This window comes from Neophocaena asiaeorientalis, unplaced genomic scaffold, assembly GCF_003031525.2.
Source record: "Neophocaena asiaeorientalis asiaeorientalis breed wild unplaced genomic scaffold, Neophocaena_asiaeorientalis_V1.1 scaffold188, whole genome shotgun sequence".
In the NCBI taxonomy this organism is placed as follows: Eukaryota; Metazoa; Chordata; class Mammalia; order Artiodactyla; family Phocoenidae; genus Neophocaena; species Neophocaena asiaeorientalis.
Genome location: NW_020174156.1, coordinates 1,712,186 through 1,739,862, shown reverse-complemented (window position 1 = coordinate 1,739,862; position 27,677 = coordinate 1,712,186). Strand labels below are relative to the sequence as shown.

At 37.0% G+C, this 27,677-nt stretch overlaps 1 protein-coding gene across 1 annotated transcript in view; it reads right to left on the bottom strand.

Annotated features, from left to right (window-relative positions):
• NAALADL2 (N-acetylated alpha-linked acidic dipeptidase like 2) overlaps positions 1-27,677 on the bottom strand; it is a 792,831-nt gene that overhangs the window by 72,218 nt on the left and 692,936 nt on the right. Inside the window, 1 exon segment of the mRNA XM_024755137.1 lies at positions 24,109-24,202. Coding sequence (XP_024610905.1) covers positions 24,109-24,202 — 94 coding nt within the window.

Sequence of the window (27,677 nt, the reverse complement as noted above, 5' to 3'; positions counted from 1 at the left end):
AGTAAAGCTGTCACTGTTTGCAGATGACACGATACTATACATAGAGAATCCTAAAGATGCTACCAGAAAACAGCTAGAGCTAATCAATGAATTTGGTAAAGTAGCAGGAAACAAAATTAATGCACAGAAATCTCTTGCATTCCAATATACTAATGATGAGAAATCTGAAAATGAAATTAAAAAACACTATTTACCGTTGCCACAAATAGAATAAAATATCTAGGTATAAACCTACCTAAGGAGACAAAAACCTGTATGAAGAAAATTATAAGACACTGATATAAGAAATTAATGATACAAATAGATGGAGAGATATACCATGTTCTTGGATTGGAAGAATCAACATTGTGAAAATGACTCTACTACCCAAAGCAATCTACAAATTCAATGCAATCCCTATCAAACTACCACTGGTATTTTTTACAGAAGTAGAACACAAAATTTTACAATTTGCATGGAAACACAAAAGACCCCGAATAGCCAAAGCAATCTTGAGAAAGAAAAACCAAGCTGGAGGAATCATGCTCCCTGACTTCAGACTATACTCAAACCTACAGGAATCAAGACAGTATGGTACTGGCATAGAAACCGAAATATAGATCAGTCGAACAGGATACAAAGCCCAGAGATAAACCCACCCACATATGGTCACCTTATCTTTGATAAAGGAGGCAAGAATATACAGTGGAGAAAAGACAGCCTCTTCAGTAAGTGGCGCTTGGAAAACTGGACAGCTACATGTAAAAGAATGAAATTAGAACACTCTAACACCATACACAAAAATAAGCTCAAAATGGATTAAAGACCTAAACGTAAGGCCAGAAACTATCAAACTCTTAGAGGAAAACATAGGCAGAACACTCTTTGACATAAATCACAGCAACATCCTTTTTGACCCACCTCCCAGAGAAATGGAAATAAAAACAAAACTAAACAAATGGGACCTAATGAAACTTCAAAGCTTTTGCACAAGAAAGGAAACCATAAACAAGACCAAAAGACAACCCTCAGAATGGGAGAAAATATTTGCAAATGAAGCAACTGACAAAGGATTAATCTCCAAAATTTACAAGCAGCTCATGCAGCTCAATAACAAAAAAACAAACAACCCAATCCAAAAATGGGCAGAAGACCTAAATAGACATTTCTCCAAAGAAGATATACAGATTGCCAACAAACACATGAAAGAATGCTCAACATCATTAATCATTAGAGAAATGCAAATCAAAACTACAATGAGATATCATCTCACACCAGTCAGAATGGCCATCATCAAAAAATCTAGAAACAATAAATGCTGGAGAGGGTGTGGAGAAAAGGGAACCCTCTTGCACTGTTGGTGGGAATGTAAATTGATACAGCCACTATGGAGAACAGTATGGAGGTTCCTTAAAAAACTAAAAATAGAACTACCATATGACCCAGCAATCCCACTACTGGGCATATACCCTGAGAAAACCATAATTCAAAAAGAGTCATGTACCAAAATATTCATTGCAGCTCTATTTACAATAGCCAGCACATGCAAGCAACCGAAGTGTCCATCAACAGATGAATGGATAAAGAAGGTGTGGCACATATATTCAATGGAATATTACTTAGCCATAAAAAGGAATGAAACTGAGTTATTTGTAATGAGGTGGATAGACATAGAGACTGTCATGCAGAGTGAAGTAAGGCAGAAAGAGAAAAACAAATACCGCATGCTAACACATATATATGGAATCTTAAAAAAAAAAAAATGGTCATGAAGAACCATGGGCAAGATGGGAATAAAGGTGTAGACATACTAGAGAATGGACCTGAGGATACAGGGAAGGTTAAGGGTAAGCTGGGACAAAGTGAGAGAGTGGCATGGACATATGTACACTACGAAATGTAAAACAGATAGCTAGTGGGAAGCAGTTGCATAGCACAGGGAGATCAGCTCGGTGCTTTGTGACCACCTAGAGGGGTGGGATAGGGAGGGTGGGAGTGAGGAAGATGCAAGAGGGAAGAGATATGTGGACATATGTATATGTATAACTGATTCACTTTGTTATAAAGTAGAAAGTAACACACCATTGTAAAGCATTTATACTCCAATAAAGTTGTTAAGAAAACAATGATAACTCAACCATACAAAATCTATGGGATGCATAAAAAGCATTCTTGGAAGTTTATAGTGAGATAGGCCTTCCTCTAAAAACAAGAAAAATCTCACAAAACCTAACCTACCACTTAAAAGAATTAGAAAAAGAAGAACAAACAATACCTAAAGTCCTCAGAAAGAAAGAAATAATAAAGATCAGAGAGGAAATAAATAGAGATTTAAAAAACAATTTTAAAAAATCAATAAAACCAAGAGCTGCTTCTTTGTAAGGATAAACAAGATTGACAACCTCTGGCCTGGCTCACCAAAAAAAGAGAGGACCCAAATAACATAAGAAATGAAAAAGGAAACATAACAACTGATATTGCAGAAATACAAATAACCATAAGGGAATACTATGAACAATTATATGTCAACAAATTTGACAACCTAGAGGAAATGGACAAGTTTCTTGAAGCATGCAGCCCACAAAAACCGAGTCAAGAAGAAATAGATAATTTGAACAGACTAATCACTAGAAGTGAAATAGAATCTATAATTTAAAAACTCCCTACATACAAAAGTCCAGGAACAGATGGCTTCATAGACAAATTCTACCCAACATCCAAAGAAGAACTTATACTGATCCTTCTTAAACTCTTCCAAAAGAGTGAAAAGGATGAAACACTCCCAAATCATTCTAGGAAGCCACCATCACCCTGATTCCGAAACCAGACAAAGACACCACCAAAAATGAAAATTGCAGGCCATTATCTTTAATGAATATACAGGCAAAAATGCTTAACAAAATATTAGCAAACCAAATCAAACAACACATAAAAAAGATCATATACCAAGACCAAGTGGCATTCATCACAACTTCACAAGGATGGTAAACTCTTACCAAAGTGGGTATAGAGGGAATGTATTTCAAGATAGTAAAAGCTATTTATGACAAATCCATAGCCAATATGATACTCAATGGTGAAATGCTCAAAGCCTTACCACTAAAATTTGGAACAAGACAAGGATGCCCACTTTCACCTCTTCTATTCAACATAGTGTTGGAAGTCCTAGCCACTACAATCAGACAAGAAAAAGAAAAAGGTATCCAAATTGGAATCGAAGAGAAGAGGTAAAATTGTCACTATATGCAGATGATATGATACTATATATAGAAAACCCTAAAGACTCTACACAAAAACTACTGGAACTGATAAACAAATTCAGCAAGGTAGCAGGATACAAGATTAACATACAGAAATTGGTTGCATTTCTTTACACCAACAATGAAATATTAGAAAGGGGATGTAAAAAAATACCTTTTAAAATTGCAAGACCCAAAATAAAATACTTAGGAATAAGCCTCACCAAGGAGGTGAAAGAATTATATGCTGCAAACTATAAAACATTAAAAACGGAAACTGAAGATGATTCAAAGAAGTGGAAAGAAATCCCATGCACTTGGATTTGAAGAATTAATATTGTTAAAATGGTCATACTACCCAAAGCATTCTACAGATTTAACACATTCTCTATCAAATTACCCATGATATTTTTCAGAGAACTAGAACAAATAATCCTAAAATTCATAAGGAACCATAAAAGAGCCAGAATTGCCAAGCAGTGCTGGAAAAAAAAGAACAAAGCAGAAGGCATAACTCTCCCAGACTTCAGACAATAGTACAAGACTAGAGTAATCAAAACAGCATGGTATTGGCACAAAAACAGATATACGGATCAATGGAACAGAATACAGAGCCCAGAAACAAACCCATACACCTATGGTCAACTAGTCTTTGACAAAGGAGGCAACAATATACAATGGAAAAAAGACAGTCCCTTCAGCAAGTGGTGTTGGGAAAGTTTGACAGCTATGTGTAAATCAATGAAGTTAGAACACACCCCTCTCACCAAAGAAAAAAATAAACTCAAAATGACTTAAGGACTTATGTACATAAGACACGACACCATAAAACTCCTAGAAGAGAACAGAGGCAAAACATTCTCTGACATAAATTGTACCAATATTTTCTTAGGTCAGTCTCCCAATGCAATAAAAATAAAAACAAAAATGAACAAATGGGACCTAATCAAACTACAAACTTTTGCACAGCAAAGGAAACCATAAACAAAATGAAAGGACATCCTACAGAATGGGAGAAAATATCTGCAAACAATGTGACTTACAAGGGCTTAATTTCCAAATTACACCAACAGCTCAGACAACTCAACAACAACCAAAAACCCCAGCCCAATCAAAAAACGGGCAGTAGACCTAAAGAGACATTTCTCCAAAGAAGAAATACAGATGGTCAATAGGCACATGAAAAGATGCCCATCATTGCTAATCATTAGAGAAATGTAACTCAAAACTACAATGAGGTATCACCTCACACTGGTCAGAATGGCCAACATTAACATGTCTACAAATAAATGCTAGAGAGAGTGTGGAGAAAAGGGAACACTATTGCACTGTTGGTGGGAATGTAACTTGGTGCATCCACTGTGGAAAACATTATGTCAGTTCCTCAGAAAACTAAAAATAGAATTACCATATGATCCAGCAATCCCACTCCAGGGCATATACCCAGACAAAACTATAATTCAAAAAAAATACATGCACCCCTATTTTCATAGCAGCACTATTCACAATAGCTGAGACACTGAAACAACCTAAATGTCCATCGACAGATGAATGGATAAATAAGTGATACATATATACAATGGAATACTACTCAGCTATAAAAAATGAAATAATTCCATTTGCAGCAACATGGATACAACTAGAGATTATTATATTAAGTGAAGTAAATCAGAAAGAGAAAGACAAATACCATATGATGTCACTTATATGTGGAATCTAAAATATGACACAAATGAACCTATCTATGAATCAGAAACAGGATCACGGGCATAGAGAATAGACTGGTGGTTGCCAGTGGGGAGGGGTGTGTGAGAGGGTTGGATTCAGAGTTTGGGATTAGCAGATGCAAACTGGTGTATATAGAATGGATAAACAACAATGTCCTTCTGTATAGCACAGGGAACTATATTCAATATCCTGTGATAAACCATAATGGAAAAGAATATGAAAAAGAATGTATATATATATATGTATAACTTGAGTCACTGAGCTGTACAGCAGTAATTAACACAACATTGTAAATCAACTGTACTTCAATTAAAAAAAAAGAATTAGACAGTCTACCTTTAAAATGATCCTTTTATATCTTTGTTCGTGGTGAAAAGCCAACCATTAGTAAGTTTTTATAGCATAGCAGAACATAATGATTTGTGATAAATATTGAATAGCAACCTTAATATAATACAAAATTATTGAGACTACCTAGTGAAATTATCTTGATATTATTCAAGAGACAATTGAAATGTACTTCTAAATTTCAAACGGCAACAGTTTGCCTTTTTTTCTCCATTTCTATGGAAAATACAAATGTATTCTCCATAAGTATTTATCTAGTCCTGTTTTGTGTGTTGTTCGATAAGTACTCATTCTGTAAGAAAGACATAAAAGATTAAATCTCCAGTCTTAATAAATTCCTAATCTGGTTAGAAATAGCCCAAAACCAGGGAATAAATAAGTATGAAGTGAAATAAATGCTCATGAGGATGAAGGAACAGATCATTGTATATACCAATATTCTAATTAGACCCCAGGGAAGAAGTGAAACTTGAGAGATCATGAAACTACGCAGAAATCAAGGGCATCTCTAATGGAACTCTTAAAAGTTCTGTAACTTATCTATATTAAAGCAGTTGACGTAGGGTATTCTATCTGGAAACAATACTGATTAGTCTTCCCTTCCTTTCCCTCAGTCCTCGCTCACCCTTCTAGAGGATGCATCCACATCCAGCTTAAACACTTCCATTCTTCTAGCTTGCTATAGAGAGGACAGAGCTGGATATTACAAGCAGTAATAATATTAAGTGAAGAGGAAGAAGGAAGGAGTTAGGGAGGGAGGAGGGAAGGAAGGAAGAATTACCAGTCAGTGGATATTGAGATCTAGGCAAGCCAGTTCAGAAGAGGCTCTAAAATGTACTGGAGGAAACAGATCCCTGCTACTCAGGGAATCTCCTGCCTTCTAGCCAACCTCCACCCTGCACTGTTCTCCCCAGTCAGAAGGCAGGGTGGGGTAGCATGAAGGGCAGGGGCCTTGGAATCTGATGGACCTATATTCAAGCCCTAAATCTACCACTTAAACGTATACAACCAAGTAAGACTCAGACTCTCTCTGAGCCCATTTCTTAATCTCTACATTGATCTTAATACTCAACTCAGCTCATGGTGTTAGAGTAATGTCACAGTGAATGTAAGGCACTTAGCAGATTACCTGGGGCTTTGGGGAGTGACCCCTAAAATGACAAAGTGCTTCTCAGAAAACATGTTCTTTTTGAGGACCCTTGATATAGGATCCTAAAACACCCTCCAACAGATCAGAAGCTCAAAGTTATTTAACACACATCCTATCCACAAGCCCTCTGAGGCTTCTGGGTATGATCAGTAACTACAGTGCTGACTACACCTCTTGAACCTACACATGTTCTAACCTGCTAGTGTCTGGGACTGGCACAAACTACCTCAACCTGAAGCACTTCATATCTTGCTGAGTTTCTGCTTGGCAGAAACCTGTGTGGTTTATGACTGTTATACAATCTCCTGAACAAATTTATAACTGTCTTATTTTAAATAATGATTTCACTGCCTACTACTGTGGCCTCTCTTCAGAGGTTTATACTTCAAAATGTTTTAGTTTATTTCTATCCTTTGTTTTTCTTCTGTGGCTGTATTTTTTAAAACCCACTCAATTTCATTTTAAATTAAGAGTGAAATGTACTGGTCATACTCTAAAACTGTATTTTTATATCAGACAAACATAGCCTTTTACTTTAATAGTATCTCACAGTACCTCATCTATGGATGAGCTTATCACAGTTTTAAAGGTGCTAACAATTGCACAATCACAGCTTAGATTTCACTGATTTATAGTGACAAGAAAAAGTATGATTTATGTTCTGCATAACACAGCAGTTAAAAGCAGAATAGAAGATTATTTGGGGGGAAAAATGAATGTTACTTAATGTCATCTTGAAAATATCTTGTGGTATCACTAAAGAGAAGAAAAGAAATTGCCAATATGATTACAGTCAGGGGAAACAGCAGTCCTTTATTATCCTACATTTTCTATTCTTTATGCTGAATCACAATGAATCATCTCAGCTGATTATTTAAAGAAGTTAAACAAACAAAAAGGCAGGTAGAGAAAGAAGTGTGGGAGCTAGTACACTGCTGATATTCAAATAATCTAACATTGATTCTACAATGCATAAATAAAAAGATATTATTTTAAAAATGCAATATACCAGAAGACAGTGGATAATTATGTCCAAACTAAATACAATAGAAATCCTTTTTGCAAAGATGCCAAAGTAGCATGTTTAGGAGAATCAGGTTGGCCACTTTTAAAAACATAGGTAACATATTCTAAAGATTATCTTGTATTCTAAATATTATCCAGTGATCTAGGTAGCCAAGGCAAGTGGAAATCTAGCAAGATTCTCAATATATTGCATAGAATGGGTTCTCCCAACAGTGTCTGGCACAGAAATTGAACCAGGGGCTCTATTATGGCTTCCAGATGCTGCCACTGTATTATGTTTGCAACTACATGATCTGGTTATTGGCTGCTTTGGAAGAATGAGCACAAGCTTTCTTTCTTTCTTTTTTTTTTTTTTTTTAAGATAAGGACTTAAAAAATAATTTATATTTTTTTGTCTGTGTTGGGGCTTCATTGCTGTGCATGGGCTTTGTCTAGTTGCGGCAAGCAGGGGCTACTCTTCGTTGTGGTGGGTGGGCTTCTCATTGCAGTGACTTGTCTTTGTTGTGTAGCTTGGGCTCTGGGTGCACAGGCTTCAGTAGTTGTGGCATGTGGGCTCAGTAGTTGTGGCTCACGGGCTCTAGAGCGCAGGCTCAGTAGTTGTGGCACACGGGCTTAGTTGCTCTGTGGCACGTGGGGTCTTCCTGGACCAGGGCTTGAACCCGTGTCCCCTGCATTGATAGGAGGGTTCTTAACCACTGTGCCACCAGGGAAGTCCCAAGCTTTCTTAAATGAATTAAACTAAAATGTGGTTTATTTTTTATCACTCTCTTCCTGAGGCAGAAAGCTGGAGTTTTATATTTAATAACACATGTGAGTTTAATTATGTTTTGGCTAAACCAAGAAACTGAAAAAGGAAAGGTTTTAATACAATTAATCAACATGAGGGAAAGGGTACTTTATACTCTATTACAAGCCATGATTAAAAGTATCTTTTAAAAAAAACCTGACTTTGTTAAGTGTTGCCAGTGAGGCAACACTCATAGTGCAATGGATTGTAGCGCTATCCTGCCATGGGCACAGGGATTTATCTGAAAACTATACTTAGAGGAAAAAAAAAATTCACAATGCAATAGCTTCAAGATGGCGGAGGAGTAAGATGTGGAGATCACCTTTCTCCCCACAAATACATGTACATGAGGAACAGCTCCTACAGAACACCTACTGAATGCTGGCAGAAGACCTGAGACTTCCCAAAATACAAGAAACTGCCCACGTACCTGGGTAGGGCAAAAGAAAAAAAAAAACAGAGACAAAAGAATGGGGACGGAACCTGCACTACTGGGAGGGAGCTGTGAAGGACGGAAAGTTTCCACACACTAGGAAGCCCCTTCACTGGCAGAGACAGCAGGTGGGGGGGGGGAAGCTTTGGAGCCATGGAGGAGAGCGCAGCAACAGGGGTGCGGAGGTCAAAGCGGAGAGATTCCCAGAGGATGCATGCCAAACAGCACTCACCAGCCCGAGAGACTTGTCCACTCACCCACCGGGGCAGGCGGGGCTGGGAGCTGAGACTTGGGCTTTGGAGGTCAGATCCTAGGTAAAGGACTGAGGTTGGCTGCGTGAACTCAGCCTGAGGGGGTTAGTGCGCCACAGTTAGCCAGAAGGGAGTCTGGGAAAAAGTCTGGAACTGCCTAAGAGACAAGAGACAATTATTTTGGGGTGAGTGAGGAGAGGGGATTCAGAGCACCACCTAAACAAGCTCCAGAGACAGGTGAGAGCCGCGGCTATCAGCGTGGACACCAGAGACGGGCATGAGATGCTAAGGCAGCTGCTGCAGCCACCAAGTAGCCTATATGCAAGCACAGGTCACTATCCACACCTCCCCTTCCCAGGAGCCTATGAAGCCCACAACTGCCAGGGTCCAGTGATGCAGGGACAACTTCCCTGGGAGAAAACACACCACGCCTCAGGCTGATGCAACATCAAGCCAGCTTCTGCCACCACAGGCTCGCCTGGCATTCTATATTCCTATCTCCCCCTGGCCGGAGTGAGCCAGTGCCCCATAATCAGCTGCTACTTTAACCCCCTCCTGTCTGGGAGGGGAACAGACACCCTCAGGTGACCTACACACAGAGGCGGGGCCAAATCTAAAGCTGAACCACAGGAGCTGTGCGAACAAAGAAGAGAAATGCAAATTTCTGCATGCAGCCTCAGGAGCAGTGGATTATATCTCCACAAAAAAATTGATGTACCCTGAATCTGTGGAATACCTGAATAGACAACAAATAATCCCAAAATTGAGGCAGAGGACTTGGGGAACAAATGTCGACTTGGGCTTTGCTTTCTGCACCTAACTTGTTTTTGGTTTGATGTTTATCTTAGTTTAGTATTTACAGCTTATTATTACTGGTAGATTTTTTATTCATTTGGTTGCTCTTTTCCTTTTATATATATATTTTTTTGGGGGGGGGTTTTTTTCCTGTTCTCCTTTTGTGAGTGTGTATGTGTATGCCTCTTTTGTGTGATTTTGCCTGTATATATTTCCTTTTACCCCATTTGTCCTAGGGTTCTGTCTGTCTTTTTTTTTTTTTTCTCTCTTTCTTTCTCCCTTTTCTTCTGAGCCATGTGGCTGACAAGGGTCTCGGTGCTCCAGCTAGGTATCAGGCCTGAGCCTCTGAGGTAGGAGAGCCAAATTCAGGACATTGGTCGATCAGAGATCTCCTGACCCCACACAATATAGTTTTTAGCACTTGTTATCATTAGTGGATTTGTTTTTTGGTTTGGTTGCTCTCTTTCTTTCATATTACTTTTTTATTTTAATAACTTTATTTCATTCTGTCTTTCTTTCTCTTTCTTTCTCTCCTTTCTTTCTTTCTTTCTTTTCTTTTTCTTTCTTCCTCCCTCCCTCCCTCCCTCACTCACTCACTCCCCCCCCCCTTTCTCTCTTTCTTTCTCCCTTTTCTTCTGAGCCATGTGGCTGACAAGGGTCTCGGTGCTCCAGCTAGGTATCAGGCCTGAGCCTCTGAGGTAGGAGAGCCAAATTCAGGACATTGGTCGATCAGAGATCTCCTGACCCCACACAATACAAAATGGAGAAAGTTCTCTCAGAGATCTCCATCTCAACACTAAGACCCAGCTCCACTCAACGACCAGTAAGCTAAAGTGCTGGACACCCTATGCCAAACAACTAGCAAGACAGGAACACAACACCACCCATTTGCAGAGAGGCTGCCTAAAATCATAATAAATTCACAGACACACAAAAACACACCACAGGAGGCGGTCCTGCCCACCAGAAAGACAAGATCCAGCCTTATCCATCTGTGTTCTGGTGGAAACCTACACAACCCACTGAACCAACCTTACCCACTGGGGGCAGACACCAAAAACAATGGGAACTATGAACCTGCAGCCTGCAAAAAGGAAACCACAAACACAGTAAATTAAGTGAAATGAGAAGACAGAGAAACAGCAGATGAAGGAGCAAGGTAAAAACCCACCAGACCAAACAAATGAAGAGGAATTAGGCAGTCTACCTGAAAAAGAATTCAGAGTAACGATAGTCAAGATGATCCAAAATCTTGGAAATAGAATGGAGAAAATACAAGAAATGATTAATAAGGATCTAAAAGAACTAAAGAGCAAACAAACAATGATGAACAACACAATAAATGAAATTAAAAATTCTCTCCAAGGAATCAATAGCAAAATAAGTGAGGCAAAAGAAAAGATAAGTGACCTGGGAGTTAAAATAGTGGAAATAATTACCTCAGAGCAGAATAAAGAAAAATAATGAAAAAAATTGAAGACAGTCTCAGAGACCTCTGGGACAATATTAAATGCACCAACATTCGAATTATAGGGGTCCCAGAAGCAGAAGAAAAAAAAAAAGGTACTGAGAAAATCTTGAAGAGATTATAGTTGAAAACTTCCCTAATATGGGAAAGGAAATAGTCAATCACCTCCAGGAAGAGCAGAGAGTCCCACACAGGATAAATCCAAGGAGAAACACGCCAAGACACATATTAATCAAACTATCAAAAATTAAATACAAACAAAAAATATTAAAAGCAGCAAGGGAAAAGCAACAAATAACATACAAGGGAATCCCCATAAGGTTAACAGCTGATCGTTCAGCAGAAGCTCTGCAAGCCAGGAGGGAGTGTCAGTACATATTTAAAGTGATGAAAAAACCTACAACGAATATGACAACCCAGCAAGGATCTCATTCAGATACGACAGCCAAATTAAAACTTTACAGACAAGCAAAAGCTATGAGAATTCAGCACCACCAAACCAGCTTCACAAAAAATGCTAAAGGAACTTTTCCAGGCAGGAAGCACAAGAGAAGGAAAACAACTATAGTAACAAACACAAAACAATTAAGAAAATGGTAATAGGAACACACATATCAATAATTACCTTAAATGTAAATGGATTAAATGCTCCCACCAAAAGACACAGACTGGCTGAATGGACACAAAAACAAGACCCGTATATATGCTGTCTAGAAGAGACCCACTTCAGACTTAGGGACACATACAGAGTGAAAGTGAGGGGATGCAAAGAGATATTCCATGCAAATGAAAATCAAAAGAAAGCTGGAATAGCAATTCTCATATCAGACAAAATAGACTTTAAAATAAAGATGATTACAAGAGACAAAGAAACACACTACATAATGATCAAGGGAATAATCCAAGAAGAAGATATAACAATTGTAAATATTTATGCAGCCAACATAGGAGCACCTCAATACATAAGGCAAATGCTAACAGCCATAAAAGGGGAAATCGACAGTAACAAAATCACAGTAGGGAACTTTAACACCCTTTTTCACCAATGGACAGATCATCCAAAATGAAAATAAATAAGGAAACACAAGCTTTAAATGATACATTAAACAAGATGGACTTAATTGATATTTATAGGACATTCCATCCAAAGACAACAGAATACACTTCCTTCTCAAGTGCTCATGGAACATTCTTCAGGACAGATTATATTTTGGGTCACAAATCAAGCCTCGGTAAATTTAAGAAAATTGAAATCACATCAAGTATCTTTTCCAACCACAACGTTATGAGACTAGATATCAATTACAGGAAAATTTGAGAAAAATAAAAACACCTGAGGCTAAACAATACACTACTAAATAACCAGAGACAACTGAAGAATTCAAAGAGGTAATCAGAAAATACGTAGAAACCAATGACAATGAAATCACGAGGACCCAAAACTATGGGATGAAGCAAAAACAGTTTTAATAGGGAAGTTTATAGCAATACAATCCTACCTTAAGAAACAAGGAACATCTCAAATAAACAACCTAATCTTACACCTAAAGGAATTAGAGAAAGCAGAACAAAAAAAACCCAAAAATAGCAGAAGGAATGAAATCATAAAGATCAGATCAGAAATAAATGAAGGAAATGACAGCTAGGATCAATAAAACTGAAAGCTGGTTCGTTGAGAAGATAAACAAAATTGATAAACCACTAGCCAGACTCATCAAGGAAAAAAGGGCGAAGACACAAATCAGTAGGATAAGAAATGAAAAAAGAGAAGTAACAACTGACACTGCAGAAATACAAAGGATCATGAACGATTACTACAAGCAATTACATGCCAATAAAATGGACAACCTGGAAGAAATGTGGACAAATTCTCAGAATGCACAACCTTCTGAGACTGAACCAGGAAGAAACAGAAAATATGAACAGGGCAACCACACACACTGAAATTGAAACTGTGATTAAAAATCTTCCAACAAACAAAAGCCTAGGACAAGATGGCTTCACAGGTGAATTCTATCAAACATTTAGAGAAAAGCTAACACCTTTCCTTCTCAAACTCTTACAAAATGTAGTAGAGGGAGGAACACTCCCAAAATCATTCTATGAGGCCACCATCACCCTTATACCAAAACCAGAAAAAGATGTCACAAAGAAAGAAAACTACAGGCCAAAATAACTGATGAACATAGATTCAAAAATCCTCAACAAAATACCTGCAAACAGAATCCAACAGCACATTAAAAGGATCATACACCACGATCAAGTGGGCTTTATCCCAGGAATGCAAGGATTCTTCAATATATGCAAATCAATCAGTGTGCTACGCCATATTAACAAATTGAAGGAGAAAACCCATATGATCATCTTAATAGATGCAGAGAAAGCTTTTGAGAAAATTCAACACCAATTTATGATAAAAAAAACTCTCCAAAAAGTAGGCATAGAGGGAACTTTCCTCAACATAATAAAGGCCATATATGACAAACCCACAGCCAACATCGTCCTCAATGGTGAAAAACTGAAACCATTTCCAGTAAGATGAGGAGAAAGACAAGCTTGCCCACTCTCAGCATTATTATTCAACATAGTTTTGGAAGTTTTAGCCACAGCAATCAGAGAAGAGAAAGAAATTAAAGGAATCCACATCGGAAAAGAAGAAGTAAACCTCTCACTGTTTGCAGATGACATGATACTATACATAGAGAATGCTACCAGAAAATTACTAGAGCTAATCAATGAATTTGGTAAAGTAGCAGGAAACAAAATTAATGCACAGAAATCTCTAGCATTCCTATACACTAATGATAAAAAATCTGAAAGTGAAATTAAAAAACACTCCCATTTACCATTGCAACAAAAAGAACAAAATATCTAGGAATAAACCTACCTAAGGAGACAAAAGACCTGTATGCAGAAAATTATAAGACAGTGATGAAAGAAATTAAAGATGATACAAATAGATGGAGAGATATACCATGTTCTTGGATTGGAAGAATCAACATTGTGAAAATGACTACTACCCAAAGCAATCTACAGATTCAATGCAATCCCAATCAAACTACCACTGGCATTTTTCACAGAAATAGAACAAAAAATTTCACAATTTGTATGGAAACACAAAAGACCCTGAATAGCTAAAGAAATCTTGAGAAAAAATAAAAAAAAACGGAGCTGGTGGAATCAGGCTCCCTGACTTCAGACTATACTACAAAGCTACAGTAATTAAGACAGTGGTACTGGTACACAAACAGAAATACAGATCAATGGAACAGGATAGAAAGCCCAGAGATAAACCTACAGACATATAGTCATCTTATTTTAATAAAGGAGGCAAGAATATACAATGGAGAAAAGACAGCCTCTTCAATAAGTGATGCTGGGAAAACTGGACAGCTACATGTAAAAGAATGAAATTAGAACACTCCCTAACACCATGCACAAAAATAAACTCAAAATGGATTAAGGACCTAAATGTAAGGCCAGACACCATCAAACTCTTAGAGGAAAACATAGGCAGAACAATGTATGACATAAATCACAGCAAGATCCTTTTTGACCCACCTCCTAGAGAAATGGAAATGAAAATATAAATAAACAAATGGGACCTAATGAAACTTCAAAGCTTTTGCACAGCAAAGAAAACCATAAACAAGACCAAAAGACAACCCTTAGAATGGGAGAAAATATTTGCAAATGAATCAACTGACAAAGGATTTATATCCAAAATATACAGGCAGCTCAATATCAAAAAAAGAAACAACCTAATCCAAAAATGGGCAGAAGACCTAAATAGACATTTCTCCAAGGAAGATATACAGATTTCCAACAAACACATGAAAGGATGGTCAACATCACTAATCATTAGAGAAAGGCAGATCAAAACTACAATGAGGCCATTGTAGTTCTGACCTCACACCGGTCAGAATGGCCATCGTCAAAATGTCCACAAGTAATAAATGCTGAAGAGGGTGTGGAGAAAAGGGAATCCTCTTGCACTGCTGGTGGGAATGTAAATTGATACAGCCACTATGGAGAACTGTATGGAGGTTCCTTAAAATACTAAAAATAGCACTCCCATATGACCCAGCAATCCCACTACTGGGCATATATCCTGAGAAAACCATAATTCAAAAAGATACATGTACCACAATGTTCATTGCAGCTCTATTTGCAATAGCCAGGACATGGAAGCAACCTAAGTGTCCATCAACAGATGAATGGATAAAGAAGATGTGGCACATATATACAATGGAATATTTCTCAACCATAAATAGGACCAAAATTGAGTTATTTGTGGTGAGGTGGATGGAACTAGAGTCTGTTATACAGAGTGAAGTAAGTCAGAAAGAGAAAAACAAATACCATATGCTAACACATATATATGGAATATACAAAAAAAGAAAAAAATGGTTCTGAAGAACCTAGGGGCAGGACAGGAATAAAGACGCAGACATCGAGAATGGACTTGAGGACACGGGGAAGGGGAATTGTGCTGGGATGAAGTGAGAGAGTTGCATGGACCTATATACACTACCAAATATAAAATAGGTAGTGGGAAGCAGCCACATAGCACAGGGAAATCAGCTCGGTGCTTGTGTCCACCTAGAGTGGTGGGATAGGGAGGGTGGGAGGGGGACGCAAGAGGGAAGAGATATGGGGATATATGTATACATATAGCTGATTCACTTTGTTTTACAGCAGAAACTAACACTCCTTTGTAAAGCAATTATACTCCAATAAAGATTAAAAAATAATAATAAAATAAAATTAATGTAAGCTTAAAAAAAAAAGCTCGAGGAACTTGATCCTGCCAACAACCAGGCAACTAAGTTAAGGTGACTCTGCCCCAGCTGAGCCCTCAGATTTGTATTTCAATAAATTTTCAATAAATATGTTATTTATTTTCAATAAATATATTCAATATAGACTTGTCTGCATACATCAACATCATGTACAAATTCATAAGAAAAAGACAGAAACTTCATGTAAAGTGATCAAAATTCTTATTGGTAAAATTGAAGAAAATGCTGCAGCAACTTTGGAAATCTTTTTGGCAGTATCTGCTGAGGTTAGACATACACATACCCTATGATCCAGCAAGGGGTATGCACGTGCACTAAGAGATACATAGGAGATTGATCACAGCAGCATTGTTCGTAATAACCTCAGCCTGAGAGCATCCCAACTGTACCTCACGGTAGAATGGATAACCAAACTGCAGTTTGTTCATACAATGGAAGACTGCATAGCAGTGGAAACAAACTGCATCTCCATGCAACAACGTGTATGAACCTCACACTCATATGTAGGTCAAAGCTACGTTCAAAAGAATGCACATCATCATATCATTCCATCTTATAAAATGTAAAGTCTTCCTTTATAAGGGAAAAATTAGTCTTCAGTGTTCGGCAGTGTTTGCCTTTGGGAAGCAGAGCCAGGATGAGATTAGGAAGGGCTCAGGGAAGCTCTGGAATTTGGCTTTTCTTCTGTGTCTCGATCAATACAAGTGTTTGCAAGCTGAGAAAATTCACTGAGCTGGATGCTTAGGAGTTTCACAGTTTTCAGCACTTACTATAATTTAAAGTATTTTTGAGATTGTAACTATCATTATTTTTATTGGCGTTTCACCTGTCAAGACAACTGAAAAGTCAAAATATTTCTCTTAGCATAAAAAGCATATGGAAACAACTCCCTGGTAATATCTCAGGCAGGCACATGCCCAAGATGACGTTAATATTTAAGCCTTAAGCTCATATAAGGCTGCACTGGTTATCTGAACCATTAAGACGCCTCAAGGAAGAGGACCATATCCTGAATGCTGTGGGGCCTCTGGTGTCCCAGCCCTGGTAGAAGGCAATCCCACATCTCAGGAGGACCGTACTTCTAGGGAGAAAGGATAAACAGAGAAGGACAAGCAGAGAGACAACTGGAAGACAGATGAAGAAATGTGCATATAAAAATTCTTACTAGCCTTCTGCCTCATTTTTTTTATTGAAGTACAATTGCTATTCAATATTATATAAGTTACAGGTGTACAATATAGAGATTCACAATTTTTTAAAGCTATACTCCATTTATAGTTATTATAAAATATTGACTATGTTCCCTGTGTTGTACAATATATCCTTGTAGCTTATTTGTTACATACTAGGTTGTACCTCTTACTCCCATCCCCCCTCCCCTCTCCCCACTGGTAACCACTAGTTTGTTCTCTACATCTGTGAGTCTGGAAGATGGGTGGTGGAAGAAATGTGCATATAAAAATTCAAAAGAAAAAATCATAATGCAATAGAGCATTATTATGATGGGAGACTAGTAAAAATGATGTCATTAACGTATTTCAATCAATGTAGTGAAATGTGAAATGTAGACAGTGAAAGAAAACTTTAAACAGATTTGGATGAAGTACTCAGAGCAGGGAAGAAAACAATGATCACAAAGGAAAGCTGTATGAATAGCAACAAATTGTGAGATAGGAGTAAACAAAAGCAAAGAAAGTATAACCCTGAGGAAAACAAAAGGGACAAAATGCTTAGGGTAAGAATTAAGGAACATTATGCAATGAAAATATGAGTTCAAAGAGAAATGGGGAGAAAGAAAAACTAGTTTCAGGAGACAAACACTGACATAGAGACAACCAGGTTTGTTGCAGACCCAGCTGTCTCAAATCTTTCTTGGATGAGATGTGGAATATCAGTAAGTGAAATACAATCTTTAATATAGTTATGTAGTCAGAATCCATACAAAAATACAATGGGGATTAAAACTGAGCATATTTTCAGGAATTTGTACCCAATAAATGGCTAATCTCTTATCAAATTTCTCCATCATTTTGGGCAAGCAGTGTAAGACACTTCTCAGAGAATGCTTTTGAGTTAAGTCCTTGTCACACAAAAAAGTCAGTTCCAGAAATGCCAGTTCAGACCACGAAAAATCTAGCATGGTTCAGAGTTCCCATGGAAACAAGATCTTTCCCTAGGACTGTTTGGATTTTAGATGGTCTGCTTTAGATTTCTCAGGGACAGCACAGACCAGGTACCCAGGGCACCCATCCTTTACTCTCTATAGGCCAGTCCAGAGTTTGAATTAGCGGTCATTAAAACCAAGACTGGAGACAGATGGGCTGAGGACTAGACTCATGCAATTTATAAAGTGCACTCGTAATTTTGCAAACTTCAAAATTCATCTTACATTACTCAGAAAGAAGAAGAAAAAAAGACATTAGGGCTTCCCTGGTGGCGCAGTGGTTGAGAGTCCGCCTGCCGATGCAGGGGATGCGGGTTTGTGCCCCGGTCCGGGAAGATCCCACATGCTGTGGAGCGGCTAGGCCCGTGAGCCATGGCCGATGAGCCTGTACGTCCGGAGCCTGTGCGCCACAACAGTGAGAGGCCCGCGTACCGCAAAAAAAAAAAACAAAAAAAACGAAAAAAAGACATTAGATGGGCCCCCATCACTTGTGATTGTAGAAAAGAACCAAAGTGACACTTGAAAATATGACACTACAAATCTAACAGAAATCATAGTGCTTGCCTCAGTGGCATCATCACCTTGAAATACTATCCCTCCTCCTAAAATGAAGTGATTGACACTAATGAATTATCAAAGCTAATAAAAAAAAAAAGATCAAATCAGCATTGTCTGTTTTTTAAAGAACAGTGGGAAATGCTGTCAACAACCATTTGACATTTAGTGAGACAATCAGGAGGTGGCAACAAGCCACAGAGTTCGAAATTACGTTTCCTGCTGGGTCTGGTTGCACTAAATAAATGTGTACGTAGCCAGATCAAATGAACATGACTTTTACTTTATTTGGTCATTTGTCGTTTTTACGATCATGCTAAATAATTACATCTAAAATTCTGGCAAAGAAAAATAGTAGATATTAAATTAAAAGCATCAGAATTATATAGTTGTTAATTATTTTGAAATGCTATTTTTGCATTAAAAAGTGGATAAAGTGAGAAACAGTAAACTTAGTAAGGTCATTAGTTCTCACTCCTTAGTCAGCTTCCAGGTTCAAGGGTGTGGTGATACTTATTCTTGACACCTTCCCTTGCCCCCATAAACTTGTACCATTGCCTTGTATGTGCGTTTTTTGGACATACTTTTATTTGTCACAAATACATCTGAAGCATGTCAGTTATCTTATCAGTCACTATTTACACTATATCCCCATGCACCATGTATAAATATTCATTCTCTAACTATTATGCGCTTGGCATTGACCAAATATTAAGAGCCAAGGTCACTCAGTCAAAATGAGCTTTCAGGAACCAACCAATAAATCAACTCAAACAAATTATTCACTGGTAAATTATTCTTTTTTCTGGTGGTTGTGAGAATGATAGAGAATGGTCTGCTGCTACCATAAACTGTGTAATAAATAAACAAGATGGCTGGTTGTCAAGGGGCAAAAAGTACACTGTTGAAAATGCAATTGGGTTTCAGAGACCTTCATACTTATACTCTCTGCAGTAAGGAGAAACAGTATTTTATAGTTCAGCCTTGAAGGTCTTTCTTTTTAAACTGTAATTGAGAATTTAAGACTAATCACCATTAACTGTCATAGCAAAATAAGAAAATATATCAACAATTAAAGCTTGTATTAAGCAGTAAAATTATACGTTTCATTTAACATGCTACAGGAACACTATTTAGCTAATGAAGTCGTCTAGCATTGTAGTTAAAACTGAAACTGAAATATTTATTTAGTTGTTGATAAGTGGTGTCCATTATTTACACATTAGTACATTAAAGTATTCTATTTTAAAAATAAGGTTAAAACCAAAGTAGTCAAAGTAGAACAGGTAAAACAAATCGCCTACAATTTAGCAAATATTTGAATAACCTTTTACTATAGTACAGATAATTCAAATAATTTTGAATCATGATAACTAAAATACAAAAATGTATAACTTAAAGGTGACAACTCATATCCCCTTGATCAAATACTTATATGTAGGTCATGGTAAAAGAATAATTTTTGCCCATTTTGGGGGTTACTTTTTTTGTTGTTTTGCTTTGTCTTTTTAGTATGGGTACATCTCAAGTCTGGCCACATCTTTCAGAGTGAAAGTGACAGGGAGACCCAAGTAGTTTCACATCAAAAGAAACAAAACTCAAAAATAACTAACAACTAAAGAAGAAATGGTCCAATATAACAGCAAGAAGCCAAAATGCTCCTGGCTCATCCAACTGAGAACCTGGGATTTGGGGGAGAGGTTCATCTAGACTTTGCCATGTCTGGCCTGCAGTGGAAATCATTGTAGAACGACTGAGGTTTGTTTTTTTTCCCCCTGTAATTACATGCTTTGAGATATAACTGTTAAAGAAAGGATTATTAATCTCATCTATTTTCAGACCGTTTTCTTTACCTTTTTGCCTTAACTGAAACCTGGCTCTCCCTGTTGACATTTCTCCCACTGCAGCCCTCTCAGGCTGTAGCTCTTTTTTCTCCCACACCCTTTGTACCACTAGCCATAGAAGAACAATATGAGGTGTATCTAAGTTGCTGCTCATTCTCTGAAGATTTTAGCTCCTGGCTCAGTCACTCTCTCTTAAAAAAATTACTCCTATCTTAGTTCTTGACAATATCAATAGACATAGTCTGGCCTCTCTTCTCCATAACCTCTTTTCCTGTATTGATCAGCTACCATACTTCCATGGTCATACCTCAGCCCCGTACACTGTCATTACCAATATCTGCACTCTTTATATGGTCAAATTTTCAATAACCCATTTGCTGGTCTTTTCAGCTTATTTTTTCTTAATTCTTGATTTTGCCAATAAATAAAGTCTATCCATCCTCCTTTATTCATGTTCACCCTCTTTCCCTTTGCATCCTCGTGTTATTCTATACCCAGTTTAGATACATCAGTCCATCGCTATGAATGCTCCTTTGCAGACACTCTCATTTTTCCTCACCTTATCTAGTTCATTACCCTCTCCCAGCAAAACCCAAGCTCTGATTAAATCCAACTCTGCCTGCTTTATGCCTGAATCCCGAGCTGAAAGCTGGAAAAAGATACACAATTATGTTGAATTATCTCATGTAAAATATATTTCTTTTGAGTGCTTAACGTTGTCCAAAAGACTAATCCCATTTTTATAGTTCATTCACTCTACCACCTTCTCAAACAACTATTTTATTGTGTTTTACAATCTAAGGAGACTTGCGAAGAGCTCCCAGCACCACATCTACCCATGTGCCATATGCTCTGCCTTCCTTCACATTTTTATGGGTGGACAACCGCATTCATAACTAAGGCAATGTCCTCCACCTTATGCAGCTTCTAGTCAAAGAAATAATTCCAGCAATTCTCCTTTCACTCTTCTAAATCAAATCTTCACTCTCCATCCGATCATTTTCATCAAAATAAAAACATGCTAACCATTCTCAACTCCATGCTTTCCATCTACCATCACCTGTCCCCAATTTATCACCTCCTATTCTCTTTTGAACCCCTCTAATCAGACTGTTTCATATACCATTCAACTAAAATTGTTTTTGTTGAGCTCACCAATGACCTCCAAATTGCTAAATCCAGCAGTCAATTCTCAGTCCTAATTTTTCTTAACCTGTGGCGGTACTTGATGGAGTGAATCACTCCTTCCCCTTTGAAAGCGTTTATTCATTTGGCTTCGGGTTATCACATTCACTGAGTTTGTCTCTTACTCTTTGTCTGCTCCTTCTTAGTCTCCTCCTCTGATTCCGCTTTTCCCAATTTCTAAATTCAGGAGTGCCCAGAAATCTTAAACCTTTTCTGTCCTCTATCCGCACTCAACCCCTCAGAAATCTCATTTGGGACAGCTCTCAAATTTATATTCCCACACGAAATTTCTCCTCTGGATACAACCACAGTCAGTTCTGCTCTTTAACACTTATTTTGAAAATGCAAATTTACTCCAAAGTGATTGATATTAGGGAACAGTTTGAGCATAAAGCTAACTTAAAAATTGCTTTGACTTATGCAAATTTTGTTCTACCATGCATGTATGTTTCTCAGGAGAAGAGATTTTAATTTTGTTTTATTTGTTTATTTAGTGGCTGGGTTTTATGTTTTTGTTTTTTTGGTCATATAAGTGTACCAGGCATACAGTAGGTGCTCAATATTTGTTAAATGAATGAGTAAATGGGTTCAAGAGATCCTATAAGGTCTGTGGGGGTTATATGCAAAGCTTTTTGTACAAGTGTAATTTTCTGAGGAGAGAGACCATACTTTTCTTTGGATTTTCAAAGGGATTCCTAACCACCCACAAAGAAACCGAGTAATAATATAATTCTAACAATGACCCTTTAGGACTTTTTTCTGACCTTCAGAAGTAGCCTACATTACTTAAAATGCTCATATAGGAATGATAATGCTATAATATTACTTATGGATTCAAAAAATAAACCCAATTATTTAAAAAGAAAATAGAATTTGGAATTTAACCTGACAGTATTGTTATTGTTTTTGCTGGCTTTGTTTAATTTTTAAAACATCTCGTCATATCTTTATTACAATGGTATTAAACATTTATGTAGATTTGAACTCAGAAAAGCAACTTGTAAATCATTCATAATTCTATTGTATAATGTTTCTATTTCACAGTATACTCCTTGAGGCTCCTTTCTATGCATGAGAATTATTCTTTATAGATGAACAAATCTTTATGTAATACAAATAATAGTCTCCTCTTTTTGTTCTTTGAAAGTTTTATGTATAATATGTAGTAGCAACTGAATTTTTAAAGTGAAAAAATGAGAACTAAAGAAAAGCAAAACAGTCTACAGAAAAAATAAAACAGTTGCTTAAAAGAAATCCTTGCAAAAAATATATTATTCACAGAAGTCTTTAACCCTTTATTTATGCCCGTATTGTTCTTATTTTGTAAAATACCATATACTTGATTACTCAGTTTCTAAGAAATATTCTAGGAATAGAAAATTATAAGTGGAGAACAGAGTAACTGCTACAGATAGTGACACTCATGACAATAAAAAGAAGAAGCTTGACAAAAGTAGAAAAAATAGACTAGCTTAAATATACCAAAAGCAGAGCAGTATGAGGCCATTTAGTATGGGCACAAAATAGCCCTAAACAGCTCAATTGCGCCCAAGGTCATGGTTTTACACAGTCAATATAATAAAAGTAATAAGAATCACTGAGGGAGAAAAATATTGTTTTGTAGTAGCCTCTGGATTAAGAATCAACCCAGGTAGTCAAAATTTAAAAATAAAAGTAATAAAGTTTCAGATACTAGAAATATTTGGCTCTTTAGAGTGATCCATTTTCCAAGAATTACTGCTTAAGTTCTATAGTGAAAATATTGGCTTTTATATTGAGAAATACATGTCTACAAATGATCTGATAGTAAGATGTGTGGCTCAAAGAAGAGAAGGAGGGTGCATTTATTTAATTACAATACTGCCCTTTGTGTTTGGTGAATGGTGACAAACTAGAAGTTTAGGTGAAAGATTTGTATATAGATAAAGGGAAAATAAAGATAATTATTAGGTGGTGTTATAATTCTGTAGAGAGAGAGAGAGAGATTTAAACAGGAAGGAACTTAAATAGAGACTGTGGAAATAATTTCCTGGTTTCCTCTTTGTCATCCTTAATCTAGGATGAGCCAACACTTCAGTCAAATGGACCCAGCCTATACTTCATGGAAACCAATCCCAAAGGACAAACTTCTGGGCCAGTCTTGTTTCAAATAACTGAATATTAGGTATACCTCATTCTTGTTGACATGGTAGCCCACATTCTTCTAAGCCCTTCTCATGATTGTCCTCTATAGGAAGGGAAATGCTACATTGCCATAGCTAGTAAGATAGTGGATAATTTTATCTATTCCTTGTTCACAATTAGTTGAACAATTATTCATTTGCTAAAATTACTATAATTCAAAGAAAAATTACCTTTAAGGCTGTTTTGAACTTCTAAAGCTATATCGAGAGCATTAAAGGGCAGAACTGGTTCGTTGGCAATTTGTAAAATCACTTCTCCTGAGAGCTGAAAGAAAAAGAAAAAAACACTAGCAATTAATATTAAGGGTTTTTTTCCCCATGATTTCATACACTTTTATACACTTATCTAGAGTAAGAAAACACAGAGGGTAAATTTATTTTTATAAAATCTCTTTTTCTTTTATAACTTTTTAAAACTTTGTTTTCCTGTAAAGAAAAAAAAAATCTTCAGTATATTTTTCATGTTTCAGAATAGTATAAGGAAATATAATATTTTCTTCCTTTTGGGCTAGCTTCCCTAGTTGAAGGAGTTGTAATATGTAAACTTTAAAACAATTCTTTATAAAACAGTTCAGAATGTCACATGATAAAACAATCAAGAACAACTGCAAATCAATAGCTGATTATTGGACCAAGTAAAATTCCAGACAAAATTAATGATCAATTTATTTCATGTAAGATATAATTTAATTTTAAAAATCCTTTATACTCCACATACTATCTTCCTTCATGCTTTGCTATATTTGTAATCAGCTTTCCAAAATTTAATACCATTTATACATCTTGGAGATCAATGTTTAAATTAAATTCAAAAAAATTTAAATGGCATCCCCCAAACTCATACCTGGAATTTTCACACATGCATATGTCTCCACCACTGCACTCCAACTGAAAACCAGCATATGCACTACAGCTGAACTAGCATCTGCTTAATAGACTGAACGACTCATATGCATTTTTATACATCTCAAAGGAACTAAGGGCTGGTGGCAAATGACATTGTTACTCCCCCATCCCCAAATGATATTTAATATTTACCTGGGTTTAACAAATGTCCCTACATCTTTTATAACACTGAAGCTGGCACGCAGGGAAATCTGGCTGTGTTGATGTTATTAATGCATTATGAAATATTGTTAGTGAATGAAAACATTGTCTCATGAAACTACACAGGGGAAATCAGCACACTAACTTGAGATGGCAAAGAATACATAAAAGAAATAACTTACAAGGAAAATGTGATGTTAAATATTCAAATCTACATATTTAACAAGGGTCAAATTCCATTTAGTATTTAAAAGTTATATTTCCCAGTTGTTTGAACAATTTATATCATGATGAAAGTACAATTCAATTTGGTTCTTCTTCTAAGAAGGAGTAGAAATGTATTTCTTAGGAGTAGGAAAATGAAACACCTCTGAGATCCTGTTATTTCTTTGAGGTATTTTTCTCCCAAATGCAACAACCACTTCTCCCCAAATGTCTAAGGTACTTTTGCAGCGTTTTATCCCCATCATATGATCACAAAAATCCTGCGAAACTATCTACTTTGATTACGCTGTACTTTAGGAAAAAAGCATTGTATGCAATATGTTGATATGAATCCTGTTTCTATCCCACTCCACCCCAAGCAAATCATGCAAAGAACACCGATATTTGGAAATAAATTATTTGTAAAAGGAAGGTTTAAAGAAGATTAAGAGGCATTATGGTTTCTTTTTCCAATTTGCCCTGGAGAATAAAAACCATAAAACAGACATGTTTCATTTACACTTTTGGAATCTGGAAACCACACATTACAAAAGATTAAAATGAAAGAACGGGGAGGGAGGAGAAAGGCAACTTCTCTGTGTGTTGCTGAAGAAAGTTGTTTTGTTTTGGCTTTCTGAGTCATTTGGCAGCTAGAACAACTGGAATATAAACCAGCCACCTTGCTATGTCTCAAAAAGAAGCTGGCAACAAATACTGGGGCTTCCAAGGCACCTGGCCTACAATAGAATGTTTCAAGTAAATCAGCTTTATTTGCAGCTTCATAAGCAAGGGGGAGATTTGTATATGCTTTGCCATGCAGTGAGAAGAGATGAGCCATACTGCATACTCTTCTTGCCCATTCTGGAATTCACTCTTATTCAGGCATGCCAAAGTAACTTTTCCTTATATTTATATAAGGCCCCATTCTTTTCAAAATGCTTTATACTCATTTCATTACCTCATTTAATTATCCTGCCAAGCCTAGAGGCAGATAGTGATAGAATTACTCCTGCATTGAGACCACTGAGTATAAACCTTACTGGGTTGTGGTCCAAGATGGTAACATAGGAAGTCCCTAAATTAACCTCCTCCCATAGATACATCGAATCTACAGCTGTACATGAAACAATTCCCTATGAAAAATCCAGCTGAGTGACTCCTACACGTTGGAGGAACAACAAAAAAATCCACATTGAAATGAATAAGAGAGGCTGAGACACACTCCTGCCATAAAACCCACCCCATCACAGTGACATACAATAGGGAAGGAACTCCCAACTCCCAATTTCTCCTTTAGGAGAAAAGGGTTTTGACCCAACATCTAGTACCCCAACTTTTAAGACTTCCATCCAAGGCTCAAACCCCCAAAACATCTAGCCCTGAAAGCCAACAGGGTTGTGTCCACAAGATATACAACACTACAGCCAACAAAGAAACAGTTCCTAATGGACTCAAGAGGACTCACTTTGGTTCTCTACCTATAGCTTAGTACAGAGGAAAATGTCCATCTCCCAGCCTTTCCCTGAAAGAGGCCTATTTGAATACTTTAAAAGTTGCTGCCTGAGGGTCATACCTCTAATTTAGCTCTAGGGACAGAATGCAATCCTCCCTGGAGATCAGGGAAGCCAATAGATTCCATCTCAGCATTCTCCCTGTTTATTTGCATATTTCAAAAGCTGCTCCCTGAGAGTTTGGCTTCTAATTAGCCTACATCTAGGTGTTGACTGAGATCTTCCCCTTTGGGACACTAACAGATATTAGCATACCATCGACTACTGGGAGCCACTAAAAGAAAGGAGGAGGCTTGGACAATCACAAAGGTTTGAGATACAACTAAGAGCTAGGGCTGGGCTGAATGATAAGCTTCATATCCCACATGAGACCATTCTTCAAGAATGGAAGAAGTGGCTGTTTCATCTAATTCACAGAAACCAACACAGAGAATCCGAGAAAATGAAGAAACAAAGAAATAAGTTCCAAACAAAAGAACAAGATAAAACTTCAGAAACATACTTTAATGAAATGAAGATAACTGATTTACCTGATAAACAGTTCAAAGTACCATCATAAATTTGCTCACCAAAGTCAGGAGAACAACACATTAACAAAGTGAGAATTTCAATAAAGACAGAGAAAATATAAGGAATACCAAACAGAAATCACAGAGCTGAAGAATACAATAACCAAACTGAAAAATTCAATAGAAGGTTCAGCAGAAGACTAGATCAAGTGGAAGAAAGGATCAATGGACTTGGAGACAGGGCAGTGGAATTCATTGAATCAGAGGAGCAAAAAGGAAAAAACTGAAAAAGAGTTAAAATGGTGTAAGGTACATATGGGACACCATCAAACACATCAATATTTGCATTATATGGGTCCTGAAGAAGAAGAGAGAGAGAAGAAAGGGGCAAAAAGCTTATTCAAAGAAATAATGACTACACCTGAAACTAACAAAATATTGTAAATCTCTATACTTCAATTAAAAAAAA